Source organism: Pseudochaenichthys georgianus, chromosome 14, assembly GCF_902827115.2.
Source record: "Pseudochaenichthys georgianus chromosome 14, fPseGeo1.2, whole genome shotgun sequence".
Lineage (NCBI taxonomy): Eukaryota > Metazoa > Chordata > Actinopteri > Perciformes > Channichthyidae > Pseudochaenichthys > Pseudochaenichthys georgianus.
The window spans coordinates 3,513,814-3,532,081 of NC_047516.1; the positions used below are offsets into that span (position 1 = coordinate 3,513,814).

Genomic DNA, 18,268 nt, shown 5'->3' on the forward strand with positions numbered 1-18,268 from the left:
TTAGGACTTTTAACCGTCAAGAAAAGAGTAACCATATGAAATACAAAAAAACTTTCTGATGCACCGACTTCTTTTCCAACGAGAATGTAAGATTTATTCTTAAATCAACGTTTTTGGCAAAGAAACAAAAAGTGTACATTCTGCTCAAATAAGGAACATTTCTCTTTCCCATCAACTGGAAAATGTTGAACAGATAATTCAGTCACGACAGTCACACGACAGTGAGACTTCGGTCGGGGAGAAATGTAAAGGGACAAACAGCACAAACACACGTTAACATTAACAGTCATTTCATATTTAGAGAGTTATCTTTTGTATCCGAACACCCGACTGACACCACAGGAGAGGACACTTCACTTCCACTGCTGTGTCACATTACGCAACAGACTTCAATCACTTGACAATTAAAGTGAAATAATAATAATCAGCCAAGTGCTACATTTCATTTGACAGATATATTTGATAGTGCTTGTTCTGCTCTACGAGGCATCAGACACACCGTCCTGCAGAAACCCTGTGTACACAGCTGTTGGTTAGCAGTGAGCTAGCAGCGTAGCTAGGCCTTCTAGCACTGTAGCTAGGCCTTCTAGCACTGTAGCTAGGCCTTCTAGCACTGTAGCTAGGTCTTCTAGCACTGTAGCTAGGTCTTCTAGCACTGTAGCTAGGCCTTCTAGCACTGTAGCTAGGTCTTCTAGCACTGTAGCTAGGCCTTCTAGCACTGTAGCTAGGTCTTCTAGCACTGTAGCTAGGCCTTCTAGCACCGTAGCTAGGCTTTTCTAGCACCGTAGCTAGGTCTTCTAGCACCGTAGCTAGGCTTTCTAGCACCGTAGCTAGGCTTTCTAGCACTGTAGCTAGGCCTTCTAGCACCGTAGCTAGGCTTTCTAGCACTGCATTGGTCTTTAATAGGAGACACTACAGGGGGAAATGTCCAACTATTTTTATAAATGCATTTCACCATGAAACTTCCAGTTGATTACATACACTAAGATTTTTTTTTTGTATTATAGTTATATTTTGTATGTTTATAAACTACAAAATGTTATAAAAAATACAACATTTTGGGTTTTCTTGAGGTCTAAAAGAAGTTATGTTTTGGAAGCAAGATAGCTCAAGATCTCCGAATTGTCCAACGCAAGAAAGATCACGTTTTGCCAGTAGTTTCTCGACTGAAATGCCAAAAGCAAAAGGCTCCTTCACTCGGTCAGAGACACGAGGTTTCTGCAGGATCCTAGTCTTCAGTCAACATACACACAAACGGAATCTGGTAAGCACCACAACTCTTCATGTAACCTGGAGCTCGCACCCCGACGACTGGGAGAATATTAACCCTCAGATTCCATTTTGATTCAATCCAAAACCCCTGAACGCTGCAGCGTGTCGGTGTGTGAGCCCCGTCGACACGTAGCTCTGATTTTCACACACGTTATTTGATCCTTCTGATCCCTAGGGAACAAAATCTGTTGCTATGGTAGCATATAAAATATCCATAAATAAAAACATCTCTAAAAAAGACGAGGAACGTTTCAGTGAGCAGGAGAACATTTTCCATTTTTGTTCAGTTGGTTTGATTCGACTACACTTAAGGAATCCTTTTGGAGTTTGTGTTGCCACTCTGCTAAGTGAAATGTCCCTTTAAGAAGACAAATACATTTGACTTGTAATGATGTTAAGACTATGAACGCAGAAGAAGTTTCGTTGCCGTCATTTGCATCCTGGAGGGCTGCGTGACGTGAGGGTTTGGGAGGCGGGGCAATCGTTAGGATAAAGTGCATTTACAGGGAGGGGACCCTCCACCATCTTCTTCACCTTCAGCCGGACGACGTTCCCATGACCCGTCCATGTGGAGTTGGTTGATGCCAGCATGCTGCAGCTAGATGTACAGATTAGAAGGGAAAGCGATAAGCAACACAGTGTACACCTCAAAGCAGCGCAGATTGGAAATTGTAAAGGAATGTTTTATCAAATTATTTTTCAATGATAGATAGAATAGAATGGGAGGGATGGTCTCTCATGCAGAGCACACAGCGACATGTGTTCTCTGCTTTTAACCCACCCTAGTACCAGGAGTCTAGTACTAGGAGCAGTGGGCAGCGCCCGGGGAGCAATGGGAGTGGGGGGGGGTGTCCGGTGCCTTGCTCAAGGGCACCACGGCAGGGCAGGAGGTGAACTGGGACCTCTCCAAGTAGCAGTCCACTCGCCATATTTTAGGTCTGGTCGGGGACTTGAACCGGCGACCCTACGGCTCCCAGTCCAAGCCCCTACTGACTGAGCCACTGCCGGAGTTATTGGCAATAATTCATAATAATAATAATAATTATGATGACAGTACAATGGTGATCTAAATGTTGGAAATGCAGTTAGAAACCCATGAAATGGCTTTAAGGGCTGCAGGTTTTAACACGTTTCTTGCATGCAAATTGGATTCTGATAATACCGTTCTGAAGGGAAAACATTTTTGTATTTCGACAAATCTGCTGCGATTTTCCATTCAATTTTTGGAAGACAATAAAAGAAATAAGCTGCGTGGCAAACAAGAGTCAATGATACCTAAACGTTTCTTTAAAAATGTAGTCAACTCTTTTGATTATTAAAGCTTAAAAGGAATAACTTGCCATAAACATAAAAAAAGAAGCATTTCAGGTAGCAGGTTAAAATAGTTTACAATGTGCGAGTAGCGACCGTTGTAGTCATATTAAGCCTCTTGTGGGCAACAACATTTTAACAAGCTTAAAAATCTGAAATATTTTGGACACAACAAAACGTGGCAATTTCTTAAACTGGGGGAATCACAGATCTTATTTTAGCCAAAAAACCCATTAAAAAGTGGACGGACTTGCAGCGCTTTGTGTTCTCATTCCTGCATCTCTCTATCGCGACTTTCCTGCAAAGCTAAGTAATGGCGCTTTTCCACTGCAGGGCCTCGCTCGGCTTAGTACGGTAGGGCTAGGCCTCGTTAGGCCAGGCTCACTTTCTGCTGCGTTTCCATTACAGTTTAGGAACTGGGGCAGTAACTATAGTAACGCAGTGTAGGCGGAGCCGTGATGTCATCTTCAATGCGAAACACAAAACCAACGTCAGCCGTTAGCTGTTAGCGCTCAGAGCTCACAGCTCCTCATATCTGTTCAGAAACTAGACAGAAGTTAGACCCGCAAATTTCTTCCCAAACACACAACAACAACAACAACAACAACACAGAGAAGCTTTCACCTCATCAGACCTGCCTGTGTAGCGGCCTCTCAGAAGCCGGACGGCATCAGGATGTTCATGTCTCGGGGTTTGAGCTTGTGGGGTTGTGGCCCCTGCCGGCGGCCCTCCACCGTGGGGATCTCCATCTTGGGAGGGGCCATGGCCGGGGGGGGGGCGTCAGCGAGCCGAGAGGCCTGAGACTTCATCACCTCCATGGGGCTCGGCTTCTGGGCGCCGCGATACGCCTGCAGCGCAAAGCCAGCTGAGAACAGATACAATGATTCATCTTATTTTGCTCCATGTCTCTTCTACATCAACATGTGTCCCCTCTTCTTCACGTCTCTTCTACATCAACATGTGTCCCCTCTTCTTCACGTCTCTTCTACATCAACATGTGTCCCCTCTTCTTCACGTCTCTTCTACATCAACATGTGTCCCCTCTTCTTCACGTCTCTTCTACATCAACATGTGTCCCCTCTTCTTCATGTCTCTTCTACATCAACATGTGTCCCCTCTTCTTCACGTCTCTTCTACATCAACATGTGTCCCCTCTTCTTCACGTCTCTTCTACATCAACATGTGTCCCCTCTTCTCCACGTCTCTTCTACATCAACATGTGTCCCCTCTTCTTCACGTCTCTTCTACATCAACATGTGTCCCCTCTTCTTCATGTCTCTTCTACATCAACATGTGTCCCCTCTTCTTCATGTCTCTTCTACATCAACATGTGTCCCCTCTTCTTCACGTCTCTTCTACATCAACATGTGTCCCCTCTTCTTCACGTCTCTTCTACATCAACATGTGTCCCCTCTTCTCCACGTCTCTTCTACATCAACATGTGTCCCCTCTTCTTCACGTCTCTTCTACATCAACATGTGTCCCCTCTTCTTCACGTCTCTTCTACATCAACATGTGTCCCCTCTTCTTCATGTCTTCTCTACATCAACATGTGTCCCCTCTTCTTCATGTCTTCTCTACATCAACATGTGTCCCCTCTTCTTCATGTCTCTTCTACATCAACATGTGTCCCCTCTGTGGAAAGAGACTCTGAAAGTTTCAGGAACAAAGATTTTCTCTCTTTTTGATCCATTTCTATAAAAACCTGTCTAAAAATGAGCCGATCAGATTTTGGCCACTTTATGATGTCATAACGATGTGTTGTCTTGTGTAGCCATTAGCCAATCAGCACCAAGGTAACCCCCCCCCCCCCCCTTATCACCTGAATCTCCTCTAGAGCTCCATTGAGTTCTTTGTAACCAGATGTCTCTCAGAGGGGCGTGGGGAGGGGCTCCTTGTTTTCATCTAAAGTAACAGACACTTTGGAAACAGGGCTGAAACAGAGGGGATTATGGGTAATGCTGCAATGATCTGTTTGGTGTTTCAGCCAATCAGAGACAGGCTCTGTATATATCTGAGAGCTGTGATATATTGATGAAACACAGTATAATAGGGGGGTCCTTTAAGGCAGGGGTTCCCAACCTTTTTTCCCAAGAGCCCCCCCAAATGACTCCTGTTGGAAGTTTCCCCCCCCCCCCCACACACACACACACAAAGGGGGGGCGCAACAGCGGTAATTAAAGTTTCAAAGTCTCAAAAATGCTACAACTACTGTCACAAACTGGATGGATGTGAAGTGTGTTGTTAAAGGAGGATGAAAGCGTAATCAAGGAGCACTATGGAGCGACTTTGATGGTTATTGGATTATTATTATTATTATTATTATTATTGGACTATTGGATTCCCGCTGAATGAAGAAATTAAAGCACGGCGCGGAAGTGGAAACAATTCACAAAGGGATTAAACTGTTTAAAACACACGCTCAAAGTAAGCCGGATTTTGCCGATGTGTTTATGTGGATTCAAAAGTCGTAAATAATCTACAAAATGGAGGAGACCGATCTGATCGGAGCAACTGACAAATAATCCAACTGAAACCGGCATGGACAATGACTGTGTTTTAAGATGCGCTTATCCAGAAAAGCCCGGTTTGGACACTTTACGGGCAGAAGAAACATTTATATCAAAGAAAGAATTATACATTTCTGTCTTTTTATGCCTTTAGCTACTAACTTGAATTTTTATTCAAATTAATGAATCAATTATTTATTTATTTTTATTGTAATGTAGAGACAAGGCTTTTAGTGACAATCATGTATTGCCTTACAATTATATGTTAAAGAATAAATAAAAAAAAAGTCTAAATATGATATTTGGCCTCAAATCATCTGAGGCCTGGCGCCCCCCCCTGCGATCTTTGGCGCCCCCCCAAGAGGGGTGCGCCCCCCAGGTTGGGAACCACTGCTTTAAGGAACTGCAACAGGATCCAGTGATTTGAACACTGGCTCTCAACAGAAGTTAGTCTGTCTCTTTACTGCATCAGCCACTATATTTACAGGGTTCTTACACCTTTTCCAAAGTCCAATTCAAGCACTTTTCAAGGTGCATTTTCCAGCTTTTCCAGCATCTTACGGCTGTTGTAAATTACATATTTATATACACATACTCAAAGGATTATTTCCCTACCTCACATTAAATCAGATGTTCTTTATGCTATAAAGTATAAACAACCAAATGTGTGTTTCGTGATAGCATTCTACACGAGGATGAAAAATTAAAGAAAAGAAAACTATTTCAAAATGAGTGATCTGTACGTAGACTAGGCCTCCCATAATACCTGGCTGAGCCGATATACAACAATCAGCCAAATAACTTTAATACATTATTGATTAATTGTTGGTAGTGAACGCAAGTCAGAGGTACATGGTGTACTTCTACTCCACTGCAGTTCAGAGGTACATGGTGTACTTCTACTCCACTACAGTTCAGAGGTACATGGTGTACTTCTACTCCACTACAGTTCAGAGGTACATGGTGTACTTCTACTCCACTACAGTTCAGAGGTACATGGTGTACTTCTACTCCACTACAGTTCAGAGGTACATGGTGTACTTCTACTTCTCTACAGTTCAGAGGTACAAGGTATACTTCTACTCCACTACAGTTCAGAGGTACATGGTGTGCTTCTACTCCAATACAGTTCAGAGGTAGATGGTGTACTTCTACTTCTACTTCTCTACAGTTCAGAAGTACTTCTACTCCTCTACAGTTCAGAGGTACATGGTGTACTTCTACTCCACTACAGTTCAGAGGTACATGGTGTACTTTCCTCCACTACATGTATTTAATCCCTTTAGTTATTTCACAGATGTGGATGAATGATGTGAAATCTAACCAAGTGTTGAATCAGACTTTAGTTCCACCTGGAGTAAATCCACCAGCTACCCTGCAGTCTACAAAGTACTTCAGACTAGCTGCACCTCCACCAGCTACCCTGCAGTCTACAAAGTACTTCAGACTAGCTGCACCTTCACCAGCTACCCTGCAGTCTACAAAGTACTTCAGACTAGCTGCACCTTCACCAGCTACCCTGCAGTCTACAAAGTACTTCAGACTAGCTGCACCCTCACCAGCTACCCTGCAGTCTACAAAGTACTTCAGACTAGCTGCACCTTCACCAGCTCTGAGAACACTTTCATGATCAATCATTATAAAACATATATATTATTCTGAAATGGACCAATCTGCACGACTACTTTTACTGTCGCTACTTTCACTATATTTAGATGAGAATACTTTTCTACTTTCACTTGAGGAACATTTTGAATGAGGACTTTTACTGTAACAGAGTATTCCTACACTCTGGTACTTCTACTTTTACTCAAGTACAAGATCTGAGTACTTCTACTTTTACTAAGTACAAGATCTGAGTACTTCTACTTTTACTCAAGTACAAGACCTGAGTACTTCTACTTTTACTCAAGTACAAGACCTGAGTACTTCTACTTTTACTAAGTACAAGATCTGAGTACTTCTACTTTTACTCAAGTACAAGATCTGAGTACTTCTACTTTTACTCAAGTACACAATCTGAGTACTTCTACTTTTACTCAAGTACAAGATCTGAGTACTTATAATTTCACTACAAGATCTGAGTACTTCTACTTTTACTCAAACAATATCTGAGTACTTCTACTTTTACTCAAGTACAAGATCTGAGTACTTCTACTTTTACTCAAACAATATCTGAGTACTTCTACTTTTACTCAAGTACAACATCTGAGTACTTCTCCACCTCTGGTTGTGTATTAGTCTGAATTGTAGCCACAAAATCACGCAGAGCTGCATAAAAATAGACTCACGATGGTAACAAGTGGAAAATAATATTTACAAATGTGTAGAACAATGATTTTAGGTAATTCTACTCAAGACTCCTGACTTAGACATCTCCAAAGGAAGACTGTGTTCATTCTACAATTACATGGGATTAAAGCAAAATGTAGTTTTAGTTGTATAATACTTCAATTTTACATAAAAGACAGTTTGTTTTCATGTTTTCAAATAAACAAAGTCTTGGCTTTCAGAATATTAAACTTGTTTCGGCAAATTCAGATGATAAATACAACTTTGAATCTTCGGCATAATTACAAGCGGAGAACGGACTAATTTAACGTCACAGCAGGCATAACAGCAGCCGGTGTTTCCTGTGAGTGTTTCCCCGGTACACAAACGCAAAAATACACACACACACACACACACACACACACACACACACACACACACACACACACACACACACACACACACACACACACACACCACACACACACACACACACACACACACACACACACACACACTCGCGAGCTTCCCCCAGACCAGTAATACAAACGAAAACGTGTCTTCGGGTCAATGTGACTGATTTCGATAGAGCAAGTCACATTTGGTTTAGGCACGAAACATACTACCAGTAGAAATACATCGCTTTCAAAATCGCTCTGTGTCGAATCAATAGATTATATTCCGTGACTATAACACAAAATGCCGTGAGAGCTTCATCCTCTGAACACCACACGATGGCGACTGTAACGCTCCTCTGAAATGATTGTCCCCTGCAATTATTATTATCCCTCATGGAGTTCGCTATTCAGCTCGCTAACGTTAGCTTAAACAAACCTGACATGCAACGTTAGCCTAATCTAAAATGCTCTACTCCGGCGTACCTTTCATGTGGCTCGTCAGCGCAGACTCTCCCATCGTTATGTTGCAAACTTTGCAGGAGGCTACTCGTGGGCTTGACCCTCGTCTTAGCCATGGCTTGTATTTGTCTGCTGCTAGCTAACGCTCGTTGAAACTGCAACCTCCTGTCCTGGCACACAGTCATCTATCTCTCATCAGAATGCCCAGGTCACACGTAACACAAACACCTGCAGGTCGCGCGCACAGCTGTTTCATGTAGAAGCGAAGCAATTATTTTCTTTTAATCTAAAAAGCGAACTATTCAGTCAGACATCAATTTATTGTAAAAGTAAAGCATTTACATTTTCAAGCACTTTATCTCAATTTCAAGCACTTTCCCAACCTTGAAAACACCACGTCAAATTTCAAGCATTTTCAAGGATTTCAAGCACCCGTAGGAACCCTGTATTTACCTCAAATCTAAATATATATCCATTTTGATTAAGTTGGCAGAAAAAAACTGCACAGTTATTTTCTTACCATTTTTGGAATGATATCAAACAGTTGTTAAAATACTAGAATATTTTTTCATAAAGAAACAATTTCTGAAGTTACAGATTTCCATTTTCTATAATCTGAGCAAATGTCCACTCCAGACAAATATCTATTACTTTCCTTAGGTTACCTACCTAATGTCATCGTGGAACAAATATTTTGATAGTTTCCAAATCGACTGAATCGTCCCTCGTGGGAAAATGTAATGTTGAGTCTCAGCAGCCGCCTGTGCTCTAAAGCTCCACTCATCTGATCGGCCTTTCACATCTCGGTGATGCAATGACCGTCGGGTTAGCAAAAGCCAACGAGGGAAGGCTTTTCATTTTGGTGAGTGTTTGCAATCAGTCCAAAAGGTCCATGTGTTCACCCGGTAACCAAATCCCACACCATAACAAACACGTCTGAACAAACAAAGTGTATATTAGAAGGTTTGTTAGTTTAGTACAAAGAAAGATGCCATGGGAATTTGGATAAGAACCAATACATCGTGAATACAGAGTGAGGTGCTGTTTACCTGCAGGGTCTGATGCCGGGTCAGGTGTGGACTTCTGGACCATCGGCCGCGGGCCAAACACGCCCCAACGTTCAACCGCTCCTGCTCCTCCCCCTGCTGCTGCTGCTGCTGCTGCTGCTGCTGCTCCTCCTCCTCCTCCTCCTCCTCCTCCTCCTCCTCCTCCCACCCCCGAATCTACGAGGTCCACACTGCTGTTGGAGGAGCTTACATCTGAACTGGTACTGCCGAACCAGCCCCTACACACACACACACACACACACACACACACACACACACACACACACACACACACACACACACACACACACACACACACACACACACACACCACACACCACACACACACACTACACACACACACACACACACACACACACACACACACACACACACACACACACACACACACACACACACACACACACACACACACACACACACACACACACACACACACACACACACACACACACACACACACACACACAAAATGCTTGTTAGGTAGTAGTGTAATATTCCTTATGAATATTATTCAGCATGAATACAAAAAGAACATGCCGTGTAGTATGCCACTTTCAAGCCAAACACATTTTTTTTAATGTGAGGAAAAAGGCGAGAAAATAAATAAATAAATAAATAATTATATATACAAAAAAAGAATAATACAAAATATATATATATATTGTAATAATAATAAAAATAATAATATTAATAATAATCTAAAGTGGAAATTAAATTTAAATTCAAAGAAATAATAATCATATTATGGGAAAGTTATGTTTGTACCTGCGTTGTTGTTTTGGAGATGTTTGTGGTGTGTTGGATGGAGTGGACTGAGCCGAGGCGCTCTGACGCTCCTCTCTGGCCTCCATGCTCTGGATCTGCAGCTTCTAAACAACAACAACAACAAGCTTCAGACAAGTTCAAATGTAATTACCTTGCGATGCAGCTGGATACAAGAGGTTGTGTTATGGCAAGGTCATGTGAGGAAAGCTACCTTTTTTAAACAATAATACAGAAACTCTACCGGTCGACACAGTTCTACTTTTGCATGGTATTCATCATCATGTAACCTACCATCGTTGTCCATATGTGGTGTGTGTGTGTGTTTCAGTGTGTGTTACCTGCAGGGATTCAGGCATGCGGTGGTGGTGCCTGGTCTCCTCAGCGGTGAGGCCTTTGTGGGGGGTGTAGCTAGTGTCCGTGAGCCCGGCCCGCTGCTCAAACCTGTACACGCTCTCCTGGGTCTGCTCTGAGGGGGACACAGACCACATCTATCTTTAGATATCAAACTTTTAAACGCTGTGGCTTCAGAAGGTGGCTTTCTAAATGGTTCCTGAATCTGAGTGAGTGTTACAATCAAGATGACATTTTGATTACAACTTTACTGAAAATCAAAAGAAACTTGTCAAATTTTGTTTGAACTTGAAGATAACACTTTTCATGAAGAACTCTTGTTACCGACTTGGTTAACTAGTTTGTTCCGAGCTGAACTACAGCTTATTTCTCATGTTTTATATTTGACTTATTCATGGCACTGTGGCCCATGTTCAGCCTTGGTGCATTGGGGGAAATACACAGAACATATCTAGATATCATATGATGGTAATTAGGAAGAGGTAACATACTGGTGATGAGAGAGTTCATGATGGAGGACGCCTTGGTTTTCACTACAGTTGGAGACCTGGAGGGGGCGCTGTACGCCACTGAAGACTGTTTCACTGCAGCACCCTCATCCTCCTGGAGGGAAAAACAAACACACTGTTATAATAACATACACACCGAGTTTATAAGACCGTAGTTAGAGGTAGAGGTACCTAAACCAAAACATTCCATATTCTTGAAGCCTTTATTATCACATCTGAATTATTAATAAGATGCAATAAAAAAATCAAATACAGATTTTCTTCAGAATCAGCAGTTTTTACATACAAGGAATTAGCTTTGGTGTATATTATATCGGCCATCGATGAGCGTCGTGTCGCCCTACTCAGATTTGTGTGTCCCGCCCCGTCGTGTCTTTTCGGTCGTGCCGTCAGAAAAGGCTGTCGGCAAAAGAAATCACTCTGATTGGCTGTTCAGCTTAGCGAATCAGTGGATGAGAAGCGAAACGGAAGTGAAGAAGGCACACACAGACGGCTATTATTTTTCATTTTCCAGTACTGCACTAAACATGTTTTCGATTATAAGTCGCTATGTGAAACAGTCTGATGGACGAGAGTGAAAATGGAACGCACGCTATTTGTTGTTTGTATATATCACGCAGTCTGTCTTCCGGTTGTTGCCTCTTTTGAATGACGAATACACACTACCGCCACCTGCTGGTCAGGAGAGTTATTGCAACTTGTCCGTCGGCTGAAGTCTTTGCGGTGTGTTCCAGTGCGACACATGGCCAAGACGCAGAGACGTGAGGCGACACAACAGTCGGGTCCGCCGGGACGTGTTCTTTGGTGTCAGCTTGGTGTGTCCGGGCCTTTAGTGCAGTGGTTCTCAACTGGTCAGGCCTCGGGACCCACTTTTTCCTTTGTCAATAAATCGTGACATGAAATGTTGAACCTCTCAAATAAAATAAAATATATACGCTTTTCAGCATACAATATGAATTAAAGTGAAGTACAGTGCATATCCCAGAACTAAAGTTCAATGAGATGATGGAATCAAAGCTGAACTGTATCACATAAAAAGGCACTCATGCTGAAAACCCAGAAGGGGGGTCTGGTTGGATTCTCCTCCAGGAGATTTTTTGAAATACTAACATATAAACTACGCATTCTGGTACTCTCTGAGAAGAAAATAAATACATCTATTACTACCCGACATATTAATAATATGTTATGCCATTGTTTGTTTTTCACTTAGTTCTGACAGCTTGCTGCTCCTCACAGAGAGAAGAGCAAAGAGGAGAGAGAGAGAGAGAGGAGACTTTAAATTGTGGGTAAGGGTAGATAGCCCCCATTGTTCTGGGACCTGTCAATCATCAAACCGAGGGTCATATTTCATTACGTGTTCCTTTTTATCTGAAGTTGTACCCATGGATGTATAAAGAATAGTTTTACCGCAAAGTTATTCTCCGTGGGGACTTCCGGCAACAATCTTGATTCAGACTCGAGAAAACATCAGCAAAGACGTTTATTGGGAAGATGATCACTACGTGACAGAAGTTTTCAGAAAAGTTTATGGTCTCCGGTACTTCCAGTCTTCGCCTACTGCACGCACAGCGTTAGAACATCGGGCCTTCAAAATAAAAGTTTGACTTTTTTTCTTCGCTCACACATCTGCGACCCACCAGTTGAGAACCACTGCTTTAGTGTATACAGACAACACAGTAAGAGACATTAAATACCATGAATAAGATAGATACTTTATTTATCCCAAATATGGAAGTTATTTTATTTAATGAGAGAAAATGTAACCAAGCATATAAAAGTGAACCGGGAAAAAAACAAAGATAGGAATGTTTCTTTTCAACTATTGTTTATTCATTATTCTGGCACATTCCTAACCTTGAAAACATAACTGAGAACATGTAGGCATTTCCCAAACGTTCAAGACCTTTGTATTAAACGATACCTCCTTGCTGAACAAAACAGCATCATTAGAAAATAGGTGCGTGTGTGTGTGTGTGTGTGTGTGATGGTGTGTGTGTGTGTGTGTGTTGGTGTGTGTGTGTGTGTAAATCTCAGCTAAAAGCTCACCCTTTTGCACTGGCTTTTAATACTAACATACATTTTGATATTTGTTATGTGTTTCTTCTATATGTCTCTAGTTTATTGTGCTTTTTAATTATTGTTTTATCAATGTACTCCTATTGTGTTATTTTATATTTATATTTACATTACAGCCCTTTGGTCAACTGATGTTGTTTTGTGTGTGTGTGTGTGTGTGTGTGTGTCTCACCTCAGCCAGGCGGGAGAACTTCCTCTCCGGTATGATTGGTCGTCTCCACAGGTTGTTGATGCTGATGTCGTGGGGGGGCGTGGACATGGGGGCCTCCAGGTTATCGTCGTAGCTGAGGGCTCGTCGGGTCATCCCGATGGGAAGCCTCATAGCGCCCATCCCGGGGCCCTCGATGGCTGTGGACACAAACAACAACAAGTCAACGAATGCTTTTATCTTCTCTTCCTGTTGCCGAGTGCGTCACTGTGACGCAGAGCGAGGCAGAAAACAACTGAAATCAATGCATTGCAACGAGGACAGTCATCAACTGCCAACGCACCCTTCAGCTGCACGCCGTTAGGTGAGTGGGAGAACATGTCCACAGCACAGGGAGTGAAGTGCAGAAGGGATGGCGTGCTTTTATTGGCTAAAAGTTATTTTTGTGGTTTATTAAAAGAAATAGACTCTGTGCCAAGACAAAGTGAATGATACGTGCACGTTTTGCTCCATGACATAATCTAAAAAGAAGCTTTGATTTTGTTGTTAAAGATTAAATAGCCAAAAGTAAAAGGATAACGTTAAGTTAGCAAAGTTCAACCAGCGAGAGCAGGGCACATGATGAACACCCAACACTGGTAACATGTGCAAACGGTAGGAAGAGTTGCAACTTGCATCCATTACCAGCTTTGAAAAACATTGGTAATTTATTGATGGGCTGGAGAAATGTTATCTGTTGTGCGGGTTCTTCCAAAGTAAATCTCACCTGGTATGTCCCTCGAGCCAGACATGATTTCAGTAACGAGGAATAAGATCAACCGGGAGAGGATCTGAAAAAAAAGATACAGAGATATGTCTATTATTATTATTATTATTAATAAACGTTTATATTAGGGCTGTCAAGTGAACGCGATAATAACACGAAACATTTTTAACGCCACTAATTATTTTAACGCGATTAACGCATGTGCTGGAGCTCCGTGTGGGACAGAGAGTGAATACACACACTATACAGACCTCAACAATGGAAATATGATCATAGAACTGGCCATGACATATTTATGTATTTGACAGGGACCGTGCGCATCGATTAACATTTCTGTAAATGCGCCAGTTAGCCAACAGGCTATTGTTCATCTGCAGTCTCTGGACAGAAAAAAGTCACTTCAAATAACAGGTAAAAGTAAATCAACATTCAACATAGATGCTTATATTATGATAAAAGCAAATATAAAAACTAAAATAGATATTCACAAAGCAGACAGATAGCAACAGGTCAAGGCCCATGTGTACACACAGTGCAGATTGTGTCAGTGTTGACAGAGCTGACTTTCCACTAACCATGTTTTCAAGTTAGATTTAAATAAACTGCGGTTTGTTCTCTAATCTTTACTGGGATTGAGTTCCACTGCAGCTTTAAGAGAAAAGAAGATTGGCTGAATGAACTCTCCCTTAATGGAACAACGCCGTCTCCTCTTGTTGCCCTAGTTACAGGTGTGCGTATGGTAACATGTCTGAGCGGAGGTGAGGTAAGGCTGTGTATTATGTTGTACACGAGGCAAGCATTTGCATATCTCATTACATTTCCCCAGCTCAACAAGTTATATTTTGTGAGTATTGGGCAATGATGAGAATAAACTGATTTCTTATCTGCTATTTTAAGTGTTTGCTTGTATAATGATTGCAGGGGTTTAAGAGCGGTTGTACGGCATGTGAGCGGGCTGTTAAGCAGTAGGTGATGTGAGATAGAGCCATCGAGTGCATCAGAGGCGGCTTTAAGTAAAGGATTTAAATACTCTACCTCAGTGCTTCTCAAAGTGTGGTCCGCGAGCGCCCCCTAGTGGTCCGTGAGTATATTGGTACAATTTCACATTTGAAATAAATACATTTATTTAAGTTTTCCGCACTCTCGCGGGAATATCTCCGCAATGGAGCGAGCTTAAGTTGCACTTTCAATTGCATGATATAGCCCAGATAAACACCTTCCGACTGGTAGAGTAAAAGGATTTAACTCAAGCTTTTGTTTTATGTGATTTTCATGAATACAAATAAAGTGATATTCTTAACACAAATTCTATTTATATGTATATAGAGTCCAGCATTTACTTGGTCACTTACAACATTATTTATCTTTTTGTATTTATAGTCTGCATTACTTGCATTGTTCTTGAAAGGGAGCTCATCCTGTTAGAACCAGCTCACTGCAGGGTTTCTGCATTACGTAACCGCTGCTGCATCAACAGGGAGCCCCACTGACACCTGAGCTCCAAAACAAAAGCTGACATCAGGTCGTGTTGGGATGATAAAGCAGGCCTTGCAGTTTACACATAAGCAGGTTGTTTGGGAATTGCATGATGAAGACAAGGCTGGTTGTCAATAGTTGCAATTAAACATTTTTAACGACCCTTTCTAAAAACAGGTATATTTAAATGTAGCAAGTATGTTGACATGAATGGTTTTGTACCATTGTATCACAGAATACAATTAAAATAAAACACATTCTTCCTTCACTCACTTTAAAAAAGGGACACTATTTGCAAAACGGCATTTTAAGGTATTTCAGAACGGGGGAAATGGTTATATTACTGCCTGGTGGCTTAAAAACCAACATAATATCCCAGTGAATTCTGCAAATATGAATCACATAATAGCACATTTATTTTCAAGATTATTCAACAGGCTTGTTTGGTGTGAAAGGAAACACATTTTCCCTTTAACAGGTACTGCTAGGTGTATTTTAACTCATGCCGAATTGAAGGACGTCTACTACACACAAGCAAAATGTCTAAATACAAGGTTTACTAATTAAATACGTCAGCTGAGAGCATATGCATTGTTCAATTGTGTATTTTCCAAGTGTAGTTTGGTGGCAGCATGCAGGATCGACGGATAGCGGAACCGGTCGGAGCTGGATGGAGGACAACAAGATGCCCCATCATTTGAGGACTAAAACCGGTTGACAACAGGATGCTCTCAGCGTAGTGTGTCTTGTTTTCACTTACCAGAAGAAAATGATTCTTCAAAGAAAAGACTGGGGCATCTGTGACCCTGCAATGTCGACTGGACCGCGTTGAAAACAATAGAGAAGTCGGATAGCAGCCATTATTATTTCCGATAAATAAGAAAGCTGCTTCCTCGCTAGATTACGTTGGTTGATCTCGTTGAGTATCGCGAGAGTTGAGTTTGTACACGATGATAGATAGATAGATGGAGCAAATATTCTCGTGAAGATCAACATTATTTTACTTTTTTATAATGTGTGATTTTTTTCTTTACCTTAGCTGTCAGATTACATGGTTATTCAATTATATATATTTATTTTGTAATTTTAGGACATACATTTGTATTAGCAAATAACAATATTTTTATTTTATCGGACACATTAAATGGTTATTCCAATTTACATCTTTATTTTGTATTCATATAGCAAGAGAACCACAGGTTGACTGAATAACATACATTAATGTAAATAAAATAAAATCTAAAATACTTTAGCTGTTGAATATTTCAGAGAATAAAATAAAAACATTCTACAATAAAATATGTTAATCTAAATTAATATAAAAGATCTTTGTAGATTTTAGATTTGGCAGTTTGTGCAGAAATGTGCGCTGTTGTCCACGGACAGTGCAAAGATTCACTCTGATGAATTTAATTGAAGACCTGAGGTCTACTATAATAATTTAAACTGTGCAATTTTCCAAACTCACATTGGTTTCTCAAACAGCATCTCTGTATAGTATGTGTATTCACTCTCAGTCCTAAACGGCTTGTTGGAGCTCAGTGAGCCCGTGAGCCCAGTGTGCTCTGATTGGTCGGGACGTTGCGAGGCTTGTTGCTGCTGTGAGCTGCTGCGAGGAGCAGACAGGTTTCCGGGTCGGCGATACAGCGAGAACAAGCTAAACTCACCCTGAGCACACAAACACTCACAGCCGAAGTACAAACAATAAGTGTGGCTTGATATTGAGAAAGAAAAAGGTTTCTAACGCTGTGAGAACGGGTCTGCGGAGAGCATTTCTCCACCATCCCAACTCGTCTATTACCAACCAGGGAGCTCTATGCAAGTCAATGGGACTCCCTGTTAGTTAGCCAAGGGGTCCTGGTGAGTGAGGGGCTCCGTGGATTGGTCCATTTGGGCCAATCCGGTCATTTGTTGTTTATTTGGGTGTGCACACGTCACAGAACCCAGGAAGCAAACAATGGCAAATGAGAAATCTCCAAGCATAGACAGATATTTTCTGTGTTAGAGTTTTACTCAGAGTGCACTTTGAGGGTTTGTGACTGCAGACCGTTTACATGCAGAAACACCTTCATAACACAAGGGGACGGGTGATAACCGGAAAAGCATATGGGCCCTTTAAAATATTTGGAGACACTGAAAATAAAGGTAAATGCATGAGTTACTGAGCAGGAGGCTGTGAGCTGTATCATTAGTGGCTGTCTGTTTCCACCTAGTGGCTGGTTCTGGTTTTTGATTAGATCTTTACCATTGGTCCAGTAGTGCTGGTTGTTGAACTAACTCTTTAATGCTATCTATTTTTAAGCATCATTTTCATATATGGACTGTATTCATCTTCTCTCTTATATTTATTGTAGTACTTGCTTTCCTTGAGAATTATATTTGTAGGCATTTTCTATTTGATTTGATATAATAAGCCTATAATTATACAGTTACCTCACATTATGTAAACCTCACACAAAATAACACTGCATGAATAAATGTCCTAAAAACAAACAAACAACGCAATCGTAGTTATAGAGGTGGAAGTAGTTATAGAGGTGGAAGTAGTTATAGAGGTGGAGGTAGTTATAGAGGTGGAGGTAGTTATAGAGGTGGAAGTAGTTATAGAGGTGGAAGTAGTTATAGAGGTGGAGGTGGAAGTAGTTATAGAGGTGGAGGTGGAAGTAGTTATAGAGGTGGAAGTAGTTATAGAGGTGGAGGTGGAAGTAGTTATAGAGGTGGAAGTAGTTATAGAGGTGGAAGTAGTTATAGAGGTGGAAGTAGTAGTAGTGGTGGTGGTGTTAGTATTGGTAGTGGTATTAGTGGTAGTAGTAGTGGTATTAGTAGTGGTAGTAATAGTAGTAGTATTAGTGGTGGTAGAAGTAGTAGTGGTGGTAGACTAGT

The 18,268-nt window shown here is 41.5% G+C and overlaps 1 protein-coding gene across 4 annotated transcripts; it reads right to left on the minus strand.

The window, feature by feature from the left end:
* Positions 1-68: 68 nt before the first annotated feature.
* Positions 69-16,298, minus strand: LOC117458232 (putative monooxygenase p33MONOX). 4 transcript variants are annotated; one of them, XM_034098578.2, is made up of 9 exons: positions 16,146-16,298; positions 13,910-13,973; positions 13,168-13,343; positions 10,899-11,010; positions 10,395-10,522; positions 10,057-10,160; positions 9,271-9,506; positions 3,208-3,448; positions 69-1,870 (listed from the first exon to the last, which is right to left on the minus strand). In XM_034098578.2, the coding sequence occupies exons 2-8, from the start codon at positions 13,932-13,934 to the stop codon at positions 3,237-3,239; spliced, it is 993 nt and encodes a 330-aa protein (XP_033954469.1). In that variant the 5' UTR covers positions 13,935-13,973; positions 16,146-16,298; the 3' UTR covers positions 69-1,870; positions 3,208-3,236. The 4 variants fall into 4 exon arrangements, with proteins under 4 accessions (XP_033954469.1, XP_033954465.1, XP_033954464.1 ...); XM_034098574.1 differs by lacking the exon at positions 16,146-16,298 and having other exon boundaries at positions 3,222-3,448; XM_034098573.1 differs by lacking the exon at positions 16,146-16,298 and having other exon boundaries at positions 3,218-3,448.
* Positions 16,299-18,268: the final 1,970 nt, after the last annotated feature.